The sequence below is a fragment of the Typopeltis vanoorti genome, chromosome 19 (genome assembly GCF_054136105.1).
Source record: "Typopeltis vanoorti isolate ZY-2024b chromosome 19, IOZ_Tvanoo_1.0, whole genome shotgun sequence".
NCBI classification, from domain to species: Eukaryota; Metazoa; Arthropoda; class Arachnida; order Uropygi; family Thelyphonidae; genus Typopeltis; species Typopeltis vanoorti.
The window spans coordinates 57,567,273-57,594,409 of NC_143567.1; the positions used below are offsets into that span (position 1 = coordinate 57,567,273).

The 27,137-nt window shown below is 35.7% G+C and overlaps 1 protein-coding gene across 1 annotated transcript in view; it reads left to right on the forward strand.

The window, feature by feature from the left end:
- Positions 1-27,137, forward strand: part of LOC150096143 (WD repeat and coiled-coil-containing protein-like) — a 169,475-nt gene that overhangs the window by 116,163 nt on the left and 26,175 nt on the right. Inside the window, exons 7-8 of the mRNA XM_090409347.1 lie at positions 5,905-6,058; positions 25,994-26,113. Coding sequence (XP_090265473.1) covers positions 5,905-6,058; positions 25,994-26,113 — 274 coding nt within the window. The remainder of the gene's footprint in view (positions 1-5,904; positions 6,059-25,993; positions 26,114-27,137) is intronic.

Here is a 27,137-nt window from a genome sequence, read left to right on the forward strand (position 1 = left end):
AAGAATGTGATTAGCAAGGACATAAGGACTAAATGTTTTTGCTTTGAGAGTGGTTAATAAGTGGAATGGGTTGTCTCCATCAAACATGAGTACTTTGTCAATGAATGTGTTCATAGAAAGTTATAGTATAGAATTCAAACATCATTGTTTAAATAACAGTTAGTGTGGGCATCCCATGTTGAATTTTCCGATTCCATTGAGATGCCCATGTAATAATACTAATAATCCTTAATTTATCTCCATTTGTTTCATCACTTATTTAAGCTATTAGGCAGTTTATTCTACAGAATAAATTCTAAAGCTAAGGTCAAATCAGATAATCTTCTAACCAATTATTTCAGAACAATTTCAAGTCTGAAATAATAATTTTGAGCATAAAACTGATTATAGTATTTGATGATTTCCATGTTTTAAAGAAACAACGATTAACACATGCTATTTCATAAAACTTTCCTTACTCATGTATTTCATTATTTGTTACAAGAAGAGCATCTTCAAACAGAAAGAAGATGTTAAAGAACAATATACCTGCAGTTGCTCAATCACTCAGATTAGTAATTGTTGTCACAAAATTACAGTGGGAGTCTTAGTCAGAGCTGCATGTGCAGGAATCCATTACTAAAGCTCAAATTGAACCAATAGCTGAATAAATAAGTCATCCTCTACCACCTTTTCATTCCTTGAAGAATGGAAAGGTGGTAGAGGTTGGAGTAGGCATCACCCTTTTTCTTTTTACCATAGTTTCTTTTTGGAAATCATAAAGCAGATTTCACCTCTCCAACTTTATCACTGTTTGAGGACATTTCCCTCAACATGTTAGATGAGAATGGTATTCCTGACTATCATTTATTTGACTTGCATTCTTACCTACAGTCAATTTTTCTAAGTTGCAAATTTCAAAACAAAGTTTTTTTATAGGAGCCAAAAATCCAGCAGCTTAGCTATTTCAAAGAAACTAATTCCTGAAATCAGCAGAAAAAAGGCTGAGAAGAACTTGTAATGGGTCTTATTTCTGCAGATCATGAAAAATTATAGAATTTAGCACAAGCTATTCAGTCCTTACATAATTGAATAATATATATGTATATATATATATAAAACCTAATTGCATTTCATGGGGGATGACGTCCCAAAACTTAGTGAACTCCAGGAAAAAAGAAGAGGCAATTTATTCTGAGGGTAGGCAAAAAAGAGCTGATGGTTTACATACAGGTTTGAAGGTGGGGTTAGTGTATGTTAAGAAACTCTTCTGGTGTCTGTTAAGTAGCCTTCCAAATGGATAATATTTATTAATAATCTTTATCAGAAGAATGAATGTTTAAAACAGTTATATCCCTTTGCAGTAAAATATTATTTATATACTTTAGTTCTTGAGTACAAATTGATTCAGTACATCCAATTAGTCAATTCAAATTTGTGTTCTATCTCTAATCAGTCTCTCCCACACCTTCACCACCACATACTGGCCTATAGTTTTCTGCCACTGAGTTGGGTTCTTCTTTATGAAGTGGCACTATTTTTCTAACCTTTCATTCTTCAGGGATTGTTTCTGTTTGCAGACTCTTATTGAACAAACAAGTCACAAGTTGTTCTACAATTCTTGTAGAACAACTTGTGACTTGTTAAAGATGCCAAGCTATTTTAAACCTGGTTTTACTCCATTTCCCAAGTAAGCAAACAGAAAAATAAGTCAAGTTTGCGCCTGCACGTAATGCAAGTCTGTGACCCATAAAGTAGTACAAGTCTAGGCAACTCGTGGTAAAGGTGGAATAAGCTCTGATCACTATTCTTAATATTTTACCCTTAATGCAAAGCCCATCTCCTTTAGGAGATGTATGATGCTATGCATTAAAGGTGGGGGGGGGGCACTACCCAGACCAGTTTCCACCTTTATTGAGGCCTCATCAGTGGGAGCTAGGTTTGAAATACTAAGGTTAAGTAATACAGAGCTTATAAGTATTTTACCAAAACAAGTTACCATAAGGTGCTTTGACCTTATTAAATAAAAATCTCAGGATGAGAGATAGATGTAAGAAGTTTTTTACCTTGGGTATAATATATGTTAAAGATGCCAAGCTATTTTAAACCTGGTTTTACTCCATTTCCCAAGTAAGCAAAAAGACAAATAAGTCGAGTTTGCGCCTGCACGTAATGCAAGTCTAAGTGACCCGTAAAGTAGTATGGGTAATACATTCATGAACTGTCTTCCTAAATATTCAGCACTATTCCCAACCCTCCAAAATAAGATACACCGACATGATACTACTGAACATTTCTACTATATATTTGGCAGATATTACTGTGCCATCTCCAGCTGCCAGAGTTAGTCTTCCACATTCACCCTTTTTTCTGCTAATACATGACTATAGAATTGTATAGCAAATTTCCTTTTATGTGCCATTTCACCTTCTTCGGTACACTCATTATCTTCCTAGCTGTGTATTTATGATGAGTACTCATGTGCTGCTGATGAGTACTCACATTATACTTCCTCTCTAATACCCTCTTCCTCTACATTCATTGAATAATTTCCTGATTCATCCACTTCACACCAACCTTTCTGTCTTTCTGTTTTTTAGGGATATAGTGTAATATATTGCCATTAGTAACTGATCTTGAACCAAGTTCCACTCCTATTGAAGTTTCTCTTCTTCAACAGATTTTACATGGAATTCATCGCTGTTTACGGAGTTTACCATGCTCTTCTGCTCTGTAGTTCAACACCTCTCTACTCATCAATGAAGTGCTTGCCTAGAATCCTCTTATGTCAAAACTGCATGATTACTCATTACTGGTAGCATCATAGCGACTTCTTCTAGTGCTGTATGAGATATTGTTATTATTAAATAATATCTCCTATTATTTAATTCATTCCTCTGAATTTTTATTCACAGTGGTGTTGAAACTTTGGTTTAGATTAGGTGAACTAATCAGTCAAGATTAATCACCCTAATAAGTATTGACAAGGTGATTAACCTGCCGAATATGCATATCCTCTTAGAGGAAATGCCAATTAGACCCCTAGATGGTAAATAATTTTCATTGCTTGATGAAACACTGTCACCTCTTATTGGGGACCCTGAAGTGATTATTTCCATGTTTGGTTCCTAGAACAGGATTTCCAGTATATGCCCCCTTTCTTCTTATATGTGGTGTGGGTGACAGCTTTATGGGTATTTCTGGACACATGCATACACTGTAGACCCCCCCCCCACACACACACACAACATTAAATAAAAAAACTTCCCTTATTTGAGGATACAGCGGTAAAATGTTCCACAGTAGGGACACTAGGTACAGGTGACCAAATCCATTGTAACACATCAGCTGCTTCCTGATCAGCTAATGAAAATCCTGCTCACCCTTAATCTGTAGGTCATGGCTTGTATAATGGAGTGCAGGGGGGGGGGATTTCAAGGCCATGCAAACTGGAATCTGGGTGCTCTCTTTCTTTGTGGGAGACATGCCTGTGGATTGTTCTTCAGCCACTACATGTCCTACTCTAATTTTTTTCTTAACTCTAAACAACAATGAAAAGAAACATAAGAATGAATAATCTGAAAAAAAACAACAAAAAAATTAAAAAAAAAATTGACCAAAAACTCATCTAAAACAATAACAGATTCATATTCACTTCACCAGCATTTGTAGTCTTAATATAAATTTAAATGATGTGCACCACCACTTAGAGACATTCCATCCCAATCTACTATTCTTAACAGAACCTCAACTAGCAACTTCAATCTATACTGTCAACTTCACCTTTCCAAAGTACATTCTGTATGATTTCCTCTGTAACAAGAGTGGAATCTATGCATTTCTGAACTCTGGCATTGCATGCCAGAGCATGTCTTCTCTTTATGATCTTCTATGGATCAAACAGTCCTTTCCCCTTCAGTTACATTCATTTGCTGCCTCGGTCACACTCCAAATTCTGAAAAACACTCTGACCTTTTCTACTATCTGTCTGTGATTGCTCATATACATTCATTCCAATTGCCCAACCAGTGTAGTCATTTTTCTTGGGGGATTTCAATGTTTTCAAATAGAGAATAACTTCCCTCTAATTCCACCAATCAAGCTAGCAGAGATTGAGATATTTTTGTCGGTGACAACTTTTCAAAACTGTCCGCCTGCTAACAGATTGCTTGATAATTCTCTGCAACACCTTTGATTTCTTCTTAACCAGTTCTCCTGATAAATACACTGTAGATTCAGCTCTTCTCTTGGTCACACACACACACAGATGGTGTCACTCAAAGAGGCTGATCTTCTAGCATCTTTCTTCTCCTCCAACTCCTATGTCAATGATCAAGGCAAAGTATCCCCAGCATTATTAAGAATGGCATGCCTCCTTTAGTCCTGTGTTAAAAAGACAGAAATATTCTGAATAGCTTGGATACAGCAAGTCCCAGAGAAGATAAAAAAAAGCCATCCAACTATCATCCCATTGCATTCATTATTTAATAGAACTCAGTTCTATAGAATAATGGACAAACTCTTTGACAATCAACTTCTTTGCCACCTAGAAGCAAATCAGTTGAACATTAACCATTGGTGAAACCTGTGGTCATTTTAGATATTCCAAGACTTTTGAATGGGTCTGGCATAAAAGATCTACTTATTCTACATTTTGCAACTGAATTGCCAATTTCCTCTCTGGTCATTTGCTGCATATGATAGTGGATAGATTCCTTTCTTTAGCTGGATCACACAATGCTGGAGTGCCCCAAGGTTCTGTACTTTCATTGATGTTCTTTCTCTTATTCATCAATGACTTCTATCACTAACCTGAAATCCCATTCATAGTTTGCACAGTAGTACACTCCGTTCATCTTTTTCATTTGACAAACCTTGCAATGCCCATATATACCCCATGATAGAAGATCTTCCAAAAACAGTTCCTTAAATGCTGATCTCCTTGCTATATTTCAGTGGAAGGAGGATAGTTCTTTTCCAAACAGAATACCCAAACCTCCACACAAGATCAGATATCTCTTCTTGGACCGACTTACATCTGTAGCCCATCCTCTCATAAGCATATCACATCGAAAAAAACTAGGCGTGCTTTTTATGTTGAAGACTTTATTTCTCACTAATGCAGCTTTTAACACTGTACAAATCCCATATCTATCTTTCCTTAAAATATTGTTCTCACATATCAGATGATGAACCAAAATCTCTCTAAAAAAATGCTTGGTGCTGTCCAGAAGAGGATAGTTCAGTTAACTGGTGACCTTTCTTGTACAGACCCATTCCAACCACTATATATAAATGTACTATTTCCACTCTGAAATGCACTATCTCTTCTACTATTTTCATGTGTGCTATTCTGCAAATCACAAACAAGCAGCTACTGGTCAATACTCATTCATTCACTGTCCAGCTCCAAATATTGACTCAACTTCCCATCCTCTTCTTTCTACTCTGGAAGAGTATTCCCCATATGGTTTTCCTAACAATTACAACCTTCAGTTATTCAAAAAACATATCAGTAGGTTCCTTCTTTTCTTTTTGATCATTTCATATAGCACATAGGTGCCTGCATACAGCACCTATGTGCTATAGGTCTCACATGTGGTATTGATATATATAAAAAAAAAATCTGAGCATGGTCAAATTATTTTGCATATTTGTATCACTCATTTATCAGTATTATCATCAGGTCCATGTTTGAATCTCTTTATGAGCACATAAAGTGCACCAATGTTTTAATTTTTTTAGTCTGTCCTAGTTTTTCCTTTTTTAGTTTGAGAAATATAAATTCATTAATTAGCTCATATCTGTAACAGATGATTGATGGACCAAATGAATTAATATTCTTTTAAGAACAGTAAATGATGTTCTATATCATTCATATCTAGTAATTGTGTAATATTAAATTATTTGTATTATATTTTGCAGAGTTTGTTGCATAGAAAGTTTAAAGGATGATCATTTTATCTGCACAGTTGAATTACCTCTTGATTCCTTGATTAAGTCTTCAAATGCATCACAAGAAACAGTCAAGGAGAATTCAGCTTTGTTAAGTCTCATGAATGTGACACATGATATTATGGTAAACTCTGTAGTCCTGCAATATATATTTAAAGTATTTAGTTTTGTGGATAAATTATTAACAAAATAAATTATTAGTATGAGAATATTTTAAATACTTTGTATTATCTTAAAACGTTTAGTTGGATTTCTTGATATGACTTTGAAAATTAGAGTATAATTTTCCTTTTTCAATAGAGTGGAAACTTTGAAGAGACATCTTCAGATTTCACTTATGTTCATTGCTAGATTTAAGACATAAATGACAATGCAGATGCATAAATTGGTTGTTATTATTATTTTAAAGTTTTCTGCACCTCAGATTCAAGTTATTATTACACTTGAATCCTCGCAGAGTTAAAAGGTTCATCACAAGAAGTTCAACCCACCAGTTAAATTATCTACTATACCATTCTTTAAATTCATTTAGAACATGCCTCACCTCTTCTTTCATTCCATCTTGCTATATTTTCTGGAACAACCTTCTTCACAAGATGACATTACAAGAACTAGGATCTCCAGCTATTCAAAAAGAATATTAATAGGTTCTTTCTTCTCTCTCAACTCCTATCCACACACACACACACATAGAAAGAGAAAATGATTCGGGTATGTGACAGCTTCCATTTAGAAGTAACAGCCAACAAAGAATCTTTAAAATTGCAGAATGGGCATGCGAAAAGAAAGTTACCTTCAATAGCACCAAGTCTAAACAAGACCAAACACTCAGAACAACCAAGAAACTAAACATCATGGACGAAAATCAGTACCCTTGGTGGAATGATGAACTAACACTCCTAAGAAAATGTGTAAATGCACTCAGATGACTATGTCAAAGAACATACAATAATCAAGATTTAAGACAGGGTAGAAGACAGAAATACTATAAAGCCAAATATAGCTATCAGTCCAAAATTACAAACATGAATACAGAATTGTGGAAAAAATTCTGTACTGTTTCAACCATATCAAATTTTTGGAACCGTATATATAAATTAGGCAAGCAAGAATAAGGCAGCACCTATGTTATCAACTATTAAGAAAACAGACAGCTCCTACACAAAAAAAAACTTAGAAGAAACTGCAGCTATTCTGATAAAGGAGTTTATTCCTGATTACAACGAATCAACAGATGAAGAAATCCACAAAACGTACAGAAAAGGAATGGACATAGACACTCCTAATGATGATTTATTTACAACTAATGAAATTGAATCAATATTATGATCAATGGATTGCTAGATTTAAGACATAAGTGACAATGTGGATGTATAAATTAGTTGTTATTATTATTTTAAAGTTTTTGAACCTCAGATTCAAGTTATTATTACACTTGAATCCTCGCAGAGTTAAAAGATTCATCACAGGAAGTTCAACCCACCAGTTAAATTATCTTCTATACCATTCTTTAAATTCATTTGGAACATGCCTCACCTCTTCTTTCATTCCATCTTCCTGTATTTTCTGGAACAACCTTCTTCTTTACAAGACATTACAAGAACTGGGATCTCCAGCTATTCAGAAAAACTTCTGGAGAGAATGGAATAACCAACTCTTAAGAGTGTTTGTTGAAATCCCCAAATTCATAATAATAGTTTACAACGAATGCCTAAAAAAAGAGGGCAGTTTCCTTTATTATTATTATTATTATTATTTTACACCTCTAAGGAGTCCAAAGATTCATCGAGGGAGGGCACCTGCTCTACAGTCTCCACCACTCATTCACTAATTATCTACCAACTGACCACAATTACCTCAATGTCATCCACCACCGACTACCACCACTAGTTTTCCCACAGACAATCACAAACATCCATGCCCATGGTGGAATTCGAACCCCCAGCCTTTTGACTGGAGAGTAGATAAGCTAACCACTCGGCCAGCCAGGCCGGCTTATTATGGAAACGTTCTGAAATTATATTTAGAATCAAATCTGGAAAAGAAGCATCCAATGAAATTAGCAAATACAGGCCAATCTGTCTCATAAATGTTGCTTGTAAAGTACTAGAAAAACTTCTGATAAACCAAATAATGCACTTTGTCTACTCAAGAGACCTATTAAACAGCAAATCAATATGCATTTAGACCTCAATCAAGCACATTAGATGCAATTATGGAGATTAAAGAGTTCACAGAAGACAGTCTACAGCAAAAAAAAAGATATACTACTGATCTCACTCGATGTACAAGGAGCCTTTGATGCTGCGTGGTGGCCAGCCATAATTAATCAATTAAGAAATTTCAGATGTCCAAAAAAACCTACTCTATCTTACAAAAAATTATTTTACAGACAGAAGAGCAACTATGACATTGAAAACCACAGCTGTAATGAAAGAAGTCAAATGAGGCTGTCCGCAAGGTTCCCACTGTGGACCAGGTTTCTGGAACATCCGTATGACTCGTTATTAAGACTTCCTTTCACTGATGATAATGATTCAGGGATGCAACATCTTACGGGTAGAAGTAGCGGCCAATGAAGAGCTCTTTAAAATTGCAGAGTGGGCACACTAGAAGAAAGTTACCTTCAATGGCACTAAGTGTAAAGTGCTCCACCTCTCATATAAATAATCAAAACAACCTGTAAGTCTTTTCCTAAACAGAGAAGTTCTTGAGGTATCCAGTGAGCTAAATACCTAGAAGTAACAATAGATGAAAAATTTACCTTCAACAAGCACATCTCATATATTGCCAAATAAAGCTTACAAATAGTAAATCTTCTAGCTAAGTCAGCAAGAATTAAGCGAGATTAGGCCATTGAGCACTGAAAACAATATATACTGGAGTTGTACTATCATTAATATTGTATGCTGCACTTGCCTGGAAACATGCACTAAAATTAAAGAAAAACCAACAAAAGCTAAACAGAGTTCAATGCCTTATAGCCATATGAATAATTAAAGTATACAGAACAATATTTTTCAAGGCAGCTTGCACTATTGCTGGTCTAACACCGATCTGCCTGAAAATGCAAGAATTCTCTCTTATATGAAGTCACTTCCAGCAGATATAACAGAAATTCTAACATTGATCCAAATTTCTATGAATGTCTGCTTCACTACAGTAGGTAGCCTCACCCCGCAAAGAAGACATATATTAAGGAGAAAGAAAGCTCTGAAAGTAACTATTTTCCATATATACATACACTGTTGGAAGCAAAACCGAAGGGAACGCTGGTTGTTCTTTCATTGCATATTACAGACAGTCCATTATACAAGAACGCTGCTCTGGACTGCATCCCCTCTGTTTCAACAACAATAGGTAGCCTCACCCCGCAAAGAAGACATATATTAAGGAGAAAGAAAGCTCTGAAAGTAATGATTTCCATATATATATATACACTGATGGAAGCAAAACCGAAGGGAACGCTGGTTGTTCTTTCATTGCATATTACAGACAGTCCATTATACAAGAACGCTGCTCTAGACTGCATCCCCTCTGTTCCAACAACCAAGCAGAACAACTTGCTATAGCTCATTCACTTTATTATATATCTCTGGGAATTAGAACTCAAACCTCTCATCAAAAGGCAGCAACAATTTACAGTGAAAGTTGAAGCGCTATAGATGGCATAAAAAACCAAAACAACCATATATCATTAATAAAACAGACAAGAAATCTGGTTTGGAATCTCTCTCTAGAGGAATGGGAAATTAAGTTCTACTGGGTGAACATGCATACTGACTTAGCAGAAAACAAGAGACAGATCAGCTGACTAAAGAAGCAGCTATAAACAAGTGGCTAGAAACAAGTTGCTAAAAGTACTAAATCTGCTATAACAACACTCGCAGAAGAAATAAACCTAAACTTGTGGAAGAAGAATGGAAATATCAAAAAACAGATCAACAATAAAATAATTCTTGCCAAGTATCAGAAGCAGGCTCTGGCTGAAAAAAACATGCCATCTCTTCATGCCATCCACTAACAGGACATGGAAAATTAAGACACTACCTACATTCTATATCCTGGAATCCCTATCATGCATTTGTTGCTTGCACTTTCAATACTGTCGATCACATACTTTATGACTGTCAGTTACTGGACACCATCCAGATGCTCCAATACAACACATCATCACTTCTTGAGACAAGTGGCCAGTATTAAAACAGAGACTTATCCAAAAGTATTACTCAGAATTAATTAATTTTGCCAATAAGATCAACTTCCATTTGTTGTAATGTAATATAAATTACTGATATTGTGTGAATTATATATGGTCATCCCTGGCCATATAAATATATGCATATATCAAAATATAAATATAAAAATAGATGTAAAGGTAGGAATATGTACATATAGATGTATAAATGTAAATATGAATATTGATACTAAAATATAAATGATAATCAGTAGTTGGAAGCTACGTGTAATATATGCAATGAAGCATGTAGGAAATAAATTACCTCCTGATAGGATTACTATTGGGAAAAAAATGCAAAAAACAACACAGAGAGAGAGAGAGAGCACTGATGCATGTGTGTGAGACTGATATTTAAAAATTAATAAATACAGTCTTTAAGATAAATCTGAAAATACTGTGACTGATTGTTTTTGGGAATGCACTGGTCTCATTTTATTTCTTACCAGATAATTATTTTTTAAATTATATACACCCGAAATTATTATTTTTGACTTTAGATTATGCTGAAATATTTGGTTATGAGATTACCTTTTCTTATCATTAGTACTTGTTTTACAGGAGACAGCTCCTTTCTTTAAATTGAGATATAGGATAATATTTATTACAGGTGTCTATTTGGTTCAAGTTCTAAGGTTAACTTTTTATCATCATCATCAGACATCTATAAAGTCAGAACATTCATTGTGGGGGGGAGGTCCCATGTCCTGCACACAAAGCTCATCAAATTGTGCCTTAAATTCATTCACTCCACTCTCAGGCACTGCATTCCAATCACTCACCACTCTCCATGCAAAAAAAATACCTACTTACCTACTTCTCACTCTCCTGTTTACACCCTTATGCAACTTCCAGGGATGGCCATATAATGAACAATGAAGGACATATGGATAGTAACAGTAACTAGCTATTTTATATTAGAATATAGGATGTCATTATTGCTATTTTTAAATTGTCATGCCTTTCTTTGTATTATGTTGGCAGAAATGCACTTAGGTACTAATGGATAGAGACTGGTTTACTGATTCCAAAAGAGTTACGACTAACTCTGCATTATACATATGGGGGACACATGCCCACACGTGCAGAGTATATGATGTGTCTAAATATTCCTCCCTCTCCTCCATATAAAAATTCCTAGATGCTCTTAGTGATTATGAGGTGGCATGCCAGATTTACAGAATTAAATTATAGGTATTACTGAGACTGGCTTAGCCAACAAGAACTGTTAAATGTAGTGTAATATGAAGATATGGTAATTTTAGAGAAAGAAACATACATTTGGGGAAAAGACTCATTACTGGCTTTGAATTTCATTCATATGATATGACTTTAGTATAACACTGCACAAGTTGGAAAAAAAAGAAACATGAAATAAACAGGAAATTAGGAAAATAATGAGATAGCAATAATGGAAGAAACAGTCCTCTTACACAATCAGTCTCTTACTCTTTCACAAGACAAAGCAGTGTGCTCATGTGACTAGAGAAGAGAAGGGAAGAGTAGAAAAAGAAATGGGGTGAGAAGGAAGAGAAAGAAGAGTATTAAAGAGTGAAAGTGTAAGGAGACAGTACTATATGATTATCCCATGATAAGGAAAATGCTTAATGAGAATGCAAGAGGGGGGGGGAACAAAGCCATATATAGTTTTAGCAAATGTGAATTATTTGAAAAGTGAAAAGTATGGAATGAGAGAGAGAGAGGATATGAAAGATTTGTTAAAGGTTTGAATGGGAATATTCAGTTATTTGCAGATGATGCAAAGTTCTAACAAATCTTTCATATCCTCTCTCTCTCTCATTCCATACTTTTCACTTTCAAATAATTGAAAAGTGAAATTGAAGAGTCACAAGATTAACAGCAGTGGCCCTAAAACATGAAGCACACCACTAGTGACTCTTCCAGGATATTGCTCCCATGTACACAACTTGCTGATACACATACCAGATGGCCAATTTCCAATCCAATACACTAATCTATTATCCAACCCCATTTGTTTCAATTTAACCATCAGCTTATCATGTGGCAATCTATCAAAAGCCTTTGCAAAATCTAAGTATACCACTGTGTACCAGAATCGTTTTTCCATAATCATTTTTTTCTTCTGTTAGTTACATATTAAAAGAACTATTTTTTTGGATTCATAAGCTAACTGCTGCTCATATGACACCTGCTACCTTTACCAAGTGTAAGGGTAGCAAAAGCCACTTTCTTTTCCTGTTCTTTCCACTCCTCATGCAACTGTGTCCTTCCATCCATCTAATCATGATTAAACTTACAAAGACTTACAATGACAGCAACACTTACAAAAATGAATCTCCCTCATAAACTAATTCCAATAAAAAAAAAAAAGACACATCACAACCTCACAACATACAAACCAAGCCAGAATCTCTTCACTAAAAACTCACTTTCACATCCACTTTACTAATATCCATGACATTAACACCATCATAAATTTCTTCATGTTTATTATAATTCTATCTTTGATGCCACTCCTCTAATTTTTCTCACAACCCTCATATCCATAGTTTTTATATTTTCATCAGCTGTTTTATTTCTAACCCAACTCTCATATCTATAAGATAAAGCTAACCATAAGTTAAACTTGTTTGAATGCTGTTTTGTATATTGCTAGTTTAGTGTTTTCACTAATTTCTCTCTTATTCCTAATAATTCTTTTCATTTGACTCCTTATCATATCAACTTTGCTAATTCTGTTGTCTATTTCCATATTTATTATTATTATTATTATACCCTCCATGGAGTAGACAGACTCATCATGGGAGGTTCATTCAACTGACAACATATTTATCATATAGAATCTTAAAATCCTTAACACTCCTTGCATTAACAACACATTCTAGTAATGCATTCCTTTCACAGACAATTCTCCATGTAAAAAATCTACTCCTCACACCTTTCTTCACCACACTTTTACTTAACCTACAGGAATGACCTATGGTTCTTCTCCTCTCACCTACTCTTTTTATAATTCCCTCTGGATTAATGTGATAAAAATCCTCTCACTAACTTAAATGTCTCTATCATATCGCTTCTCTTCCTCCTATCCACCAAACTCTGCAATCCACATTCCTTCATCCTCTCTCCATAGCCAGCTTTCCAGACTCCTGATGTTGTCTTAGTCACCGTCTCTGGACCTCTCTAATGTCTCTTATTGAAAACCAGGTGACCAGATCTGAGCACAATAGTCCAAGTGTGGTCTGACCAGTGCTTTATACAGTGGCATAACCACTTCCTTATCCTTGCATGTTAGAGTACTTCTTATCATAGCAGCACTACGATGTGCAATCTTTGCAACACTTGCAATATGCCCTCTAAACTTCAGTCTGCTGTCAACCATCACTCTCTGATCTCATCCACTTCCTGCAGTACAGTACCATCGATATAGTATGCAGCCTTATATTTCTGCACTCCAAAATGCAATACCTTGCACTTATTGATATTAAAACTACAACCCTACTCTTTTGTCCAAGTAAAAAGCCTATTCAAATCTTCCTGAAGGGATTCAGCATCAGCAGTGCTACTTATAATTCTTCCCAACTTTGCATCATCAGCAAATGACTGAAGATTCTCAGTCAGTCCACATGATATATCATTTACAAACAAGTTAAACAGCAAGGGCCCAAGAACAGAACCCTGGGGCACACCACTGGTTACTCTTCTTTTTTGAGATACCGCTCCATCATACACAACTCTGCAGATACCAAATGCTTTTACAAAGTCTAGGAATATCACTATATATGATTTTCCCTTATCTAACACACTTGTCGCCTTATCATAAAATGCAAGTAACTTACTAAAACAGGACCTACCCTTTACAAATTCATGCTGATCATCATAATGAATGCTATGTCCATCAACCCAATTCTGTATTCTATTCCTTACCAATCTCTTCAACACCTTGACCACAACTGCAGTTATACAGACTGGCCTATAGTTGGAGACTTCTGTCTTAGAACCATGCTTGTGGAGTGGTACTATTTTGCCTTCTTTCCACTCCTTAGGAACCCTATCCACTGCAAGACTTTCATTAAATAACCAGGTCAAGGGCATAACCAACTGTGGTGCACATTCCTTAAGAATACGTGGTGATATGTCATCCATTCCCATAGCCATATTCACATCTAACCCAACCAACATCTGATACACTTGTGTTTCTTTCACTCCCAATTCTCCTAATACTTGCCTCTTTTCTATATATTGTACCAGATCATTTATGCCAGTATGATATATGCTGATAAAGTGCTCTTTCAGTAATTCCACTATATCCTTTTTAGCTGTTAGTCTGCTGCCATGATTATCCACCAATGTTAATCTGCATTAATTATTCTTCCTCTTGCTTGCCATGTATCAGAAAAATTCCCTTGAGTTAACTTTGGTCTGACCAGCCAATCTCCTTTCATATTGCACCTTTTTTTTTCTTTACCATGCTCATCACCTTTCTAGCCTGCACTTTATACTCTTCATGGATCTGATCACCACCAACCTCTTGTACCTCCTTCATAACATTTTCTTTTCCAGCACAGCTTGCTTAATTTTGGTGTTCATCCATTTCCCTCCCACTCTATTTACTTGCTTAACCCTTGGTATGCAGTCATACATTGCTTTTGTCAATACAGCCCTTGTGAATTTCCATGCACTGTCAACATCTTTTTCACTCAGCTCATCTACCCAATGTACTGATGCTAACCAACTACAGAGCTTCCTATAATCACCTGCTTTATACTTCCACATGTATCCATTTTTGGCAGTGACCTTTTCTTGTTTCATCACTTCCCAAACAAGTACCTCATGATCACTCTTACCAACCAGTGAAAGTATCAACACTTCATTAACAACTACATCTTGTGAAGTTATCACCAAATCCAAAACATTAAAGCCTCTAGTTGCTTCTGTCATGTGCCGCTTAAGATACTTATCTCTCAGAAATTCCACAGACTCACTCTCCTTGTTCCCATACACTATCTCCTCCTTCCAGTCTATATTCCTGTAATTAAAGTCTCCAATCAGGATCACCTTCTTTTTACATGCCCGACTAATTTGCCTGAAATATTTTACTTGTTCTATGGATTCTCCATTGAGAATGCAGCTGAAGTTTTCTGTATTCTGACTTATTTTCATTATTTTGATCTTTTTATTGCTAATTTGCATGCCAAATTATGCTGAGCTAAAGAATCCTGGAAACCTGTACTGGATTTGTTTAGGAGTACAACATTATTCAGCATAAAGCAAAGAGCTAAATTTGATGCCTCCAATCATGATATCAGTTTAATGCTACTTTCTTTCATAATGTGATCCATATAGATAATGAATACAAGTAGAAATAGAGTGCATCCTTTTCTTAACCTGATTTTACATTAATTCATTTTTTTTTTTTACTCCCTTTAATTCTTACTGTTAACATACGACTTAAATATAGCCTATGTATTGCTCTGTAATGTTTCATATATACCCCACTGTTATTTTTATTATTTTTTTTTTCCAGATCAACAACACTTTTGGTTTTGAAGAGGTATGGTATGAGGCAGATAGAATAAGATATTAGTTTGGTGTTGCTGTATGCCTTGAAATGTTGAGGATGGAAATGAAGAAATATATAGGAAACTTGCTTAGTGACTAAGAGAAAGATGATCATTGCAGGTGATTGGAATGAAGAGATAGCATCAGGGAATAAGGATGAATTTCTCAAGATCTTAACAGCAGCTATCTTAGACAATATGCAATAGAAGGCTGCAAGTCTTAGATCTGATCATATCATCAGAAGATGTCTTTGTGAATAGAATATCTAATCTTTCCCTAGTTGGCAAGAGTGACCATGAAGTGATCAAGTGAGTTGTCACTGGTCATATAAGAACTTCTCTGAAGAAGGAATATGTGGAACAGCTTAAAAGAACAACTAGGAGCTATAGCATGGAAAGGAGACAGATGCTGCTTTGGCATTGATCAAGAGCTATTTTACAGCAGCAATGTTTAAGTGTATTCCAAAGGTGAAAAAGCTAAAAAAGATAGGATTAAAATGGATGAATGAAGAGATTAAGCTTGAAATCTGGAAGAAGGTACTGTAGGAAACAAGATGAATGTTGGTAATAATCAGTGGCATGAAGAGTACAAAGAGTAGGCCACAAAAGTGACTAGGTTCATCAAGACAGAAAAAGTGTAGAATTAGCAGAAATTTGCCAATTAAATATCATTGTGCATTTAGAAAGAATACTGTAGGAAATTAATGGCATGCTTTCCAAATTTAACATGAATCTTGCAACAGGGAAAGTCCTAAGGGAGTGGAAATTAGGAAAAATTGTTCCACTTCACAGAGTGGGGGAGAGGATAAGACTGAAGCTACAAATTATGTTCCAGTCTGTGTGTCTGGAGTTGTTGTTAAGGTGTTACTTAGGTTGTGAAAACTAAGATTCAGAAATGGGTTGATAATTGCAGTATTCTTAATGATGGTCAGCATGGGTTTGTTGAAGGGAGGGTCATGTGAAATATAACCTCTTCCCCTCCGTAACAACCCCACCTGAAAGAGTGCCACATTACAAGCCAATAACTAAATTGAAATAAAAAGAACTGGATAAGTAATTAGTGAGTTGGATTAGAGATAGGAATCAGCCTCTTGTGTATATGTGAGTGGTATCCCAAAAGAGAAAAGTCACTAGTAGAGTGTTGCAAGGTCTGTTTTTTGGGGACCATCATTCTTTAACTTATATGTTAATGATATTAGTAAATGTAACTGCAGGTATGCAGCTGTTTGCCAATGATGCAAAGTTGAGAACTGTGAGGTGCAGAGTAGACGTGGCCTTTCAGGAGGCTCTCAATAGACTAAGGGAGTGGAGCTATTAGTTTAATGTTGTGAGGGGCAAGGTCTTGAAATTTAGTAGGCTGCATCATCATCATCATCAAATTCCTGCCATGTACCCTCAACGGGTGTACAGGATATGACAGTACTACATGAAAAAATTACATCATTACTAACTTCCTATCTACAATTTTCCTCCAAATCAGTCTGTTACTTGTCAAGACTCCAACATTATCAGATCTTATATTTCTATCGTCTAAGGCACTTTGTACCGTATCAATCCACCTATATCTTGGTCTTCCTCTGGGTCGTTTTCCTGCCAACCTGGCAAGGAACACTTGTTTTGCTAATCTTTCCTCTCCCATTCTATTTAAGTGACCATACCATCTGAGATTAGCTCTGCTAATGCATTCTTGGATGCTGACAATGTCAAGTTCTTTCCTAATATCCTCATTTTTAATATGATATTGCCATTGATGCCATCTGTTCACGCCTCTAATCTTTCTCAGGACTCTCATATCTGCGGTCTCTAGTCTTTGGTCAAGTGTTTTACTTCTGACCCAGCTCTCAGATCCATAAGTTAAAATTGGTTTGAACACAGTCTTGTATACAGCTAATTTAGTATTCCGACTAATTTCTTTCTTATTCCATATGAATTTATTCAATTGACTTCCCACGATACCAGCTTTGCTGATTCTGTTGTCTATTTCTATATTTAGTTTACCATCTTCAGTAAAAATTGTGCCTAAGTAGCTGAAATGTTTTACTTGTTCCACAGGTTCTCCATTCACAACACAGTTGACATTTTCAATGATTCTGCCTATTTTCATTGTCTTTGTCTTTTTATTGCTGACCTTCATACCATATCTATTACAACAGCTATTCAATTTAGTCAGAGAATCTTGCAGACTTGTAGTGGATTTATTTAGAAGTATAACATCATCCGCATAAAGCAAAGAGCTGACATTAATATCTCCAATTTTGATATCATTTTTAATACCACTTTCCTTCATTTCCTCCATATAGATAACGAATAACAGAGGGGATAATGTACATCCTTGTCTCACACCAGATTTAACATTAAACCATCTTCCTGTACTTCCTTCATTTCTAACTGCTGACTTACAACTCAAATAAAGACTAAGTATTGCTTGATATAATGCCCCATTGACACCATATAACTGCAGCGTATTGAATAGCTTCTCTCTTGGCACCTTGTCATATGCCTTTTCCAAATCGACAAAACTTAAATACAGATCTTTGTTATATTCCCATGCTTTCTCGACTATTTGTCGTAAAGTGAAGATCTGATCCTGACAGCCTCTATTTGGCCTGAATCCAGCTTGTTCTTCACCAAGCTTTTCTTCCACAATTCTTCTCAACCGTTTCTCAAGTATACTTGCATAGATCTTGCCAGGAACACTCAGTAGGGAAATACCTCTGTAATTCTCACATTCAGTTTTATTTTCCTTTTTATATATGGGTACTCTGAGAGCTCTACTCCAATCATCGGGAATTCGTCCCTCTGTCCAGGCTTTCTGAACTATGCAGTGCAGCCACTGTAAGACTCTTATACCACCATACTTCAGCATTTCTGGTCGAATATCATCTACTCCTGCTGCCTTTCCACATTTCAAGCCTTTGATGGCTTTTTCTACTTCAAGTATGGATATGTATTCCTGACTGCATGCCTGGTCAGTGTTTTTTATCACTGTGCTGTCATCACTGCTTGTTTCATTTAGCAGTTTTTCAAAGTAATTACTCCATACTTCAAAGATATCTTTTTCTCCTGTTTTCATTTCACCTTTATCATCTCCAATTCCTTTTACAGCACTCTTTCCTCTATTCCTAAGCTTCTTCAACAACCTCCAGAATATTTTGCCACCTTCTTGATATTTATTTTCTATATTCTTGCCAAAGTCCTCCCATGATTTTTGTTTAGCTAGTTTTACACACTGTTTAGCTTTCTTACATTTGTCTCTGTATTCTGTAAGAGTAAAAGCTGACTTATTTGCCAGGAACTTTTGATATGCTTTCTTCTTTTCCTTCACTGCCTCTTTAACTTCCTGTGTCCACCAGGGAGTTCTAATTTTTTTATCTTTGCACACAACCTCACCACATGCCTCTCTGGCAGAATCAATCAATGTTTCCTTCAGAGTTTGCCACTGAATCTCCAAGGTTTGATTCCTGTTCTCAAACTCTTTCATTTTCTTTTCAATAATATTTCTGTATTTTAGTCTACAGTTTACATCTGAGAGCTGCTCAACTTTTATTCGCTTTAAAACTTTCTTACATGTTATTCTTTTCAATATGAAATTCAATTTTATCCTGCTCAAGACTAAATAGTGATCACTTCCAATTTCACATCCTCTGTACACTCTGGTGTCCTGCACCAGGGAGAAAACATCACTGTCAACAATAACATAGTCAATGAGACTTTTCTTATTCCTAGCCTCTTCTCTCCATGTGAATTTGTGCACATTTTTATGTTGGAACATGGTGTTAGTAATAACCAGTCCATGTCCTGAGCAGAAATCCAACAGATATTTGCCATTATTATTAGCTTTGCTCTTTTCTCCAAATTTTCCCAAAATATTTTTGTATGTCTCACAATCATTTCCTACTCTACTATTTAGATCCCCAACAAGGACCAACTTTTCCTTTTTCATTGTGTCAGTTGCTTTTTCTAAAGCCTCAAAAAATTCCTCCACTTCTACCTTAGTAGAACCTTCTGTGGGACCATAGGCACAAATAAGTCTCATTGTCCAGTTCCCCATTCTCATATTTGCCCACATTACTCTACTTGAGACTGACTGCCATTCAAGAAGATTAGCCTCGTATTTTGTGTTGAATACTATGGCTACTCCTTCTTTTCCTTGATTGTTATTGCCTGAATATAACATTTTGTATTTATTGCTCAGAAAGATCTCACCAGTTTTGGTCTTTTTTGTTTCAGTCACCCCTATTATGTCGATCTGGTACTTATCTAATTCCTCAGCTAGCTCCATTTCTTTGCCATTCAGGCTTCTTACATTGATAGTACCGATCTTTAACTCTGGTGATGTTGAGTTGGGGTTTGTTTTCAGATTTGTTCCAGTAGCTGACTTTTTGCTGTTCGCCCTGGTTCCCTGGCGAAAACAACGGGGGCCTTGTTTAACCGGGCGACGCCCCAGCCGGCATGAAATTTTGTCATGTTGTACCATCATTTTTTATTTTGGTTTAACCAATAAGAATACAATTTGGTCGGCTAAATCCCAAATTGCCTGCCCATCCTCGTTCGTTCAGTATCAAAGTAGATACCCAACAGGGTGCACCACGAGAAGGTGAGGATTGGACATTAGGTCAGAAGCCCTGGTCGGTTCTCCGCATTCCTTTAAAGGCTATGTGGAGGTCTCCTCTCAGTTATACAGCTTTGACCCTTAAGCACCCCTTAGTAGGCTGCAGTAGGCTGCAGAGTATACAATTAATGAAGAAATGTTGAAAGAGATGGAAGAAATAAGAAATCTCAAAGTGATGGTGAACAGACTTGAAGTTTAGAGGTCATGTTGCTAAAATTGTGAGAAGATCAAAACAGATTATGGCAATGATGAGGAGGACTTGACATGCAGAAGCAAAAAAATGTTATGGTACTTTGTATAAAGTGTTGATCAGGCCACACATGGATTACTCTGCTCAGATTTTGTTGCTTGGTTTTCAAGGAGATGAGGATATATTAGACAGGTGTCAGGTGTATGTAATGTGAAATATGATGATGCATAATTAGGTTTAATGGAATGAATACAGCAAAGGGTAAACAATTAATCTTGAGTTTAGTGGATCTTATATTTCATTGGGGGTGCTTAAGGGTCAAAGCTGTATAACGGAGGAAACCTCCACATAGCCTTTAAAAGAATGCAGAGAACCGACCAGGGCTTCTGACCTAATGTCCAATCCTCACCTTCTCATGGTGAACCTTGTTGGGTATCTACCTGGATACTGAACGAACGAGGATGGGCTGGCAATTTGGGATTTAGCCGACCAAATTGTATTCTTATTGGCTTAAACTAATATAGAAAGTGATGGTACAACATGACAAAATTTCATGCCGGCTGGGGCATCGTCCGGTTAAACAAGGTCCCCATTGTTTTTGCCAGAGAACCAGGGTAAATAGCTAAAAGTCAGCTGCTGGAACAAATCTGAAAACACACCCCAACTCAATATCACCAGAGTTAAAGATCGGTACTATCAACATTAGAAGCCTAAATGGCAAAGAAATGGAGCTAGCTGAAGAATTAGATAAGTACCAGATCAACATAATAGGGGTGACTGAAACAAAAAAGATAAAAACTGGTGAGATCTTTCTGAGCAATCAATGTAAAATGTTATATTCAGGAAATGGCAATCAAGGAAAAGAAGGAGTAGCCATAGTATTCAACACAAAATACGAGGCTAATCTTCTTGAATGACAGGCAGCCTCAAGTAGAGTGATGTGGGCAAATATCAGAATAGGGAATTGGACAATGAGACTTATTTGTGCTTATGGTCCCACAGAAGGTTTTACTAAGGTAGAAGTGGAGGAATTTTTTGATGCTTTAGAAAAAGCAACTGACACAATGAAAAACGAAAATTTGGTCCTTGTTGGGTATCTAAATAGCAGAGTAGAAAATGATTGTCAGACATACAAAAATATTTTGGGAAAATTTGGAGAAAAAAGCAAAGCTAATAATAATGGCAAATACCTATTGGATTTCTGCTCAGGACATGGACTGGTTATTACTAACACTATGTTCCAACATAAAATTGTGCACAAATTCACATAGAGAGAAAAGGCAAGGAATAAGAAAAGTCTCATTGCCTATGTTATTGTTGATAGTGATGTTTTCCCCCTAATGCAGGACACCAGATTGTGTACAGAGGATTTGAAATTGGAAGCGATCTCTATTTAGTCTTGAGCAGGATAAAATTGAATTTCATATTGAAAAGAATAACATGTAAGAAAGTTTTAAAGTGAATAAAACTGGAGCAACTCTCAGATGTGAACTGTAGACTGAAATACACAAAGATTATTGAAGAAAAAATGAAAGAGTTTGAGAACAGGAACCAAACCTTGGAGATTCAGTGACAAGCCTTGAAGAAAACCCTGATTGATTCTGCCAGAGAGGCATGTGATGAGGTTATCTGCAAGGATAGAAAAATTAGAACTCCATGGTGGACACAGGAAGTTAAAGAGGCAGTGAAAGAAAAGAAGAAAGCATATCAAAAGTTCCTGTCAAATAAGTCAACTTTTACTCTTAGAGAATACAGAGACAAATGTAAGAAAGCGAAACACTGTGTAAAACTAGCTAAACAAAAGTCATGGGAGGACTTTTGCCAGGAACATAGAAAATAAATATCAAGAAGGTGGTAGGATATTCTGGAGGTTGTTGAAGAAGCTTAGAAATGGAGGAAACAGTGCCGTAAAATGAGTTAGAGATGATAAAGGTGACATGAAAACAGGAGAAAAAGATATCCTTGAAGTATGGAGTAATTACTTTGAAAAATTGCTAAATAAAACAAGCAGTGATAGCACAGTGGTAAAAAACACTCAACAAGAATACAGTCTGGAATACATATCCATACTTGAAGTAGAAAAAGCCATCAATCGCTTGAAATGTAAAAAGGCAGCAGGAGTAGATGATATTCAACCAGAAATGCTGAAGTATGGTGGTATAAATGTCTTACAGTGGCTACACTGCATAGTTCAGAAAGCCTGGACAGAGGGATGAATTCCTGATGATTGGAGCAGAGCTCTAATAGTACCCATATATAAAAAGAGAAATAAAACTGAATGTGAAAATTACAGAGGTATTTCCCTACTGAGTGTTCCTGACAAGATCTATACAAGTATACTTGAGAAAGGGTTGAGAAGAATTGTGGAAGATAGCTTGGTGATGAACAAGCTGGATTCAGGCCAAGTATAGGCCAGGATCAGATCTTCACTTTACGACAAATAGTTGAGAAAGCATGGGAATATAACAAAGATCTGTATTTAAGTTTTGTCAATCTGGAAAAGGCATATGACAAGGTGCCAAGAGAGAAGCTATTCTATATGCTACAGTTATATGGTGTCAATGGGGCATTATATCAAGCAATACTTAGTCTTTATTTGAGTTGTAAGTCAGCAGTTAGAATTGATGGAGGTACAGGAAGATGGTTTAATGTTAAATCTGGTGTGAGACAAGGATGTACATTATCCCCTCTGTTATTCATTATCTATATGGATCATTGTGAAGGAAAGTGGTATTAAACATGATATCAAAATTGGAGATGTTAATGTCAGCTCTTTGCTTTATGCGGATAATTTTATACTTATCAATAAATCCGCTACGAGTCTGCAAGATTCTCTGACTAAATTGAATAACTGTTGTAATAGATATGGTATGAAGGTCAGCAATAAAAAGACAAAGACAATGAAAATAGGCAGAATCATTGAAAATGTCAACTGTGTTGTGAATGGAGGAACAAACAGAACATTTCAGCTACTTAGGCACGATTTTTACTGAAGATGGTAAATTAAATATAGAAATAGACAACAGAATCAGCAAAGCTGGTATGGTGAGAAGTCAATTGAATAAATTCATATGGAATAAGAGAGAAATTAGTTGGAACACTAAATTAGCTATATACAAGACAGTGTTCAAACCAGTTTTAACTTATGGATCTGAGAGCTGGGTTAGAAGTAAAACACTTGACCAAAGACTAGAGACCGCAGATATGAGAGTCCTGAGAAAGATTATAGGTGTGAACAGATGGTATCAATGGCAATATCATATTAAAAATGAGGATATTAGGAAAGAACTTGACATTGTCAGCATCCAGGAATGCGTTAGCAGAGCTAATCTCAGGTGGTATGCTCACTTAAACAGAATGGACAAGGAAAGATTAGCAAAACATGTGTTCTCTGCCAGGTTGGCAGGAGGACGACCAAGATATAGGTGGATTGGTATGGTGAAAAGTGCATTAGATGATAGAAATATAAGATCTAATAATGTTGGAGTCTTGACAAGTAGCAGACTGATTTGGAGGAAAGTTGTAGATAGGAAGTTGGTAATGATGTAAATTTTTCATGTAGTACTATCATATCCTGTACACCCCTTGAGGGTACATGTCAGGAATTTGGTGATGATGATGATGATGATTATTATATTTCATCTCTGTCACAGTGAGATCATTAGGGATACAATCTTAAAATAGTAAAAGCACACAAAGGAACTCAAAATAATAAGTGGAAAGAAGCTAAACTAAAAGCCTAAAGTCCTATGAGAAGCACCCTCTATGGGTGCTGTTGGTTAGCCTTAGCTTTTGGTTGGGAGACCTAAAAATCAGTTCCCCAAATCCTGGGAAGTTTAACATACAACCATATTTTTTAAGATTAGGTTATTGGAAGTTTTTTCACTTGGTTATACTATAAATAAAAGATACCAAGAAATTACATGCTTGATTTAATCCTTTATCCAATTGTAAGCAAACAAATTTTGCACCTGAACTATTTTCAGGACTCGGGCAACTTGTATATTGAAACTAATGACTTCACATCACTTGCCTTAGTATTTCATAATGCAGAGCACATATCCTTACAGGTATGTATAATGCTCTGCATTATGAGAAGGGTCACTACCTAGGCTTTCTACCTTTATTGAGGTGTCATCAGTGGAAGCCAGACCCAGAAGTGATAGTGAGGTTGAAGTGATTCAAAGTCATATTTTCATATACAAGTAGCCAAAAGGTGTCACACCTTATTATTAAAATACTCTGGATTACAACTATCTCTAATCCACAGTATTTTGCATTAGATCCTAAACACCTAAATATTATATTAACTCAAGTATCAGTTTGTCTGAATACATTAACCAAACACATGCATGTGAATGCATAAACACATACAATGTTCTGAACAATGCGACATACAATTAGAAATATTTTAAAATAACATCAGTCCTTTCTTTAACTGCATTAAAGTTGTCACCTTTGTTTGTCCTTACTGTTTTGTCTACTAGTTTGGGTGTTTACACCTGAAGAAATCCTGTGCATTTAGGATGGAACATCATGTTGTCAATTAAAATAAACGTTATCTTATTCCGGTGTTCTATCTTATAAACTCTTAGTTACCTACTCATGAACTAGAAAAGTCTACACACACACATATATGCATACCCACCCACACACACACACACATACATCCTGATCTCCTGATTTACACTCATGCGTAAACCTACACTTTGTACTGTCTTTGCATTCGGAACCAAAATCCTACGGAATAGGTTGGTTACTCCTTATTCCTGGAGGTATCCTATGTCTGTTGAAGCGTGTGTTAACGGGACTGGTTTGCCTGCTTGCAGGAGGAAAATCCTGCTGTCCATGCCCAAGACCGGCTAACTTGGCTATGTCTGAGAAAGATCCTAAGCTCCTCATGTCAGCGATGGGAATTGAATGTAGGACACTCCTTTCCCAAGCATATGGTTGCGAAGCGCATAAACACTCGGCTAACCGCACGCCACACATACCTATAACATATATATTTATATATCTTTTTCTTAAGGTTCTTAGCTGTTCTTGGACTTCACAACCTTAACAAGGATAAGGGGGGGATAGGCCTATGCCTCCCAGTGTGTCCTGTGTCTGTAGATGCATGTGTTCACATGGCTGGTTTGCCTGTTCTGGGGAATGAAAAAACCAAGTTTCCAGGTGAAAAAATCCCCTACCTCTGTATATGACTGGCTAACTCACCTTTCGTTGAAAGAGACCAGATAATGGTTCCTCACGCCACTGATGGGAATCGAACTCAGGTCTTTCCAACCAAAGGGCTTTGTCTATGTTGACTGAGCTACGGAGGCTCTCTCTCTCTACATATATACACACACATGCACACACATACAACAACAACTGAAATATACATAAAAGCACACACATAATTATGGATTTCTTGTTACAGACCATACTTTGTTACATTCAGCTTTCACTTCATTACTCTCTCTTTTCTTGATTAGGCTCCCATTGCATCAAGTTCCTCTATACTTTTGATGAAGCTTGATAAAATAAAAGGAATAAAGGTGGCCTTCAGTAATAGCATAACTGAAATTTTAACTCCTGATCTTCTAGCATATGATGTAAGTAAGATTTTCATTAGTTTAACTTTCTTCATGTTGTAATAAAATAACTGTAAATGTGTTTTTGATCCTTCTTATTTATGTTTATGAGATTTATGTTATTTCTTTAATAGCAAAAGCCTGTGAACCATTCAGAATTTATATTAAATTTTGAATTTGCATTTGTAATCCTGAAAGATTGAAAAATTCAGTAAATATCTTATTAGTTTTTTGTCCTATCAGCTGCCTTCCTTATATGCCTTATTGTTAAAAATGCTGACACAAGTGTGTTGTCTTTTAAAGCCTATTTTATCCCATTCATCTCTTGCTATTGATTAGTATTAAATGATATCAAATGCAGTCTAAACAGATTTTAACAATGTTTGACTATTAATTATTAGTGAAGGATAAAATTGTTTAGATTAAAGAATCACATTATTCATTATATGAATTTTGCAGACAAAATAAACTATATGGTTCATAAACTTAAGATTTTAAAGCTTATATCTGCATCATTGCTAAGTGCAGGTTAATAACACTGAAAATGATATCAAATGCAGTCTAAACAGATTTTAACAATGTTTGACTATTAATTATTAGTGAAGGATAAAATTGTTTAGATTAAAGAATCACATTATTCATTATATGATTTTTGCAGACAAAATAAACTATATGGTTCATAAACTTAAGATTTTAAAGCTTATATCTGCATCATTGCTAAGTGCAGGTTAATAACACTGAAAAAACAATGAATGCTAACTCTTAATGCAATAAGACAAAAAGTGCTTGATCTTACTACTTTTGAAGATGCAGCTACTGTATGTGATTGAAGCTTAAAATATAAATACACAAATACAGAATAATGACTGTAACATTTAGAATTAGAGCTTGTTTAATCCCTTTTATTGTTGAATTTATATTAGTCTTCATTATTTTTAGGACCTCAGTTTAAAAAAAAAGTAAAAAATATTTATTTTTTGAGCATAATACTCTAGGTTTTTTCTTTGAATAATTTAATCATAAGAGAATGTAGTCTCTGGACTCT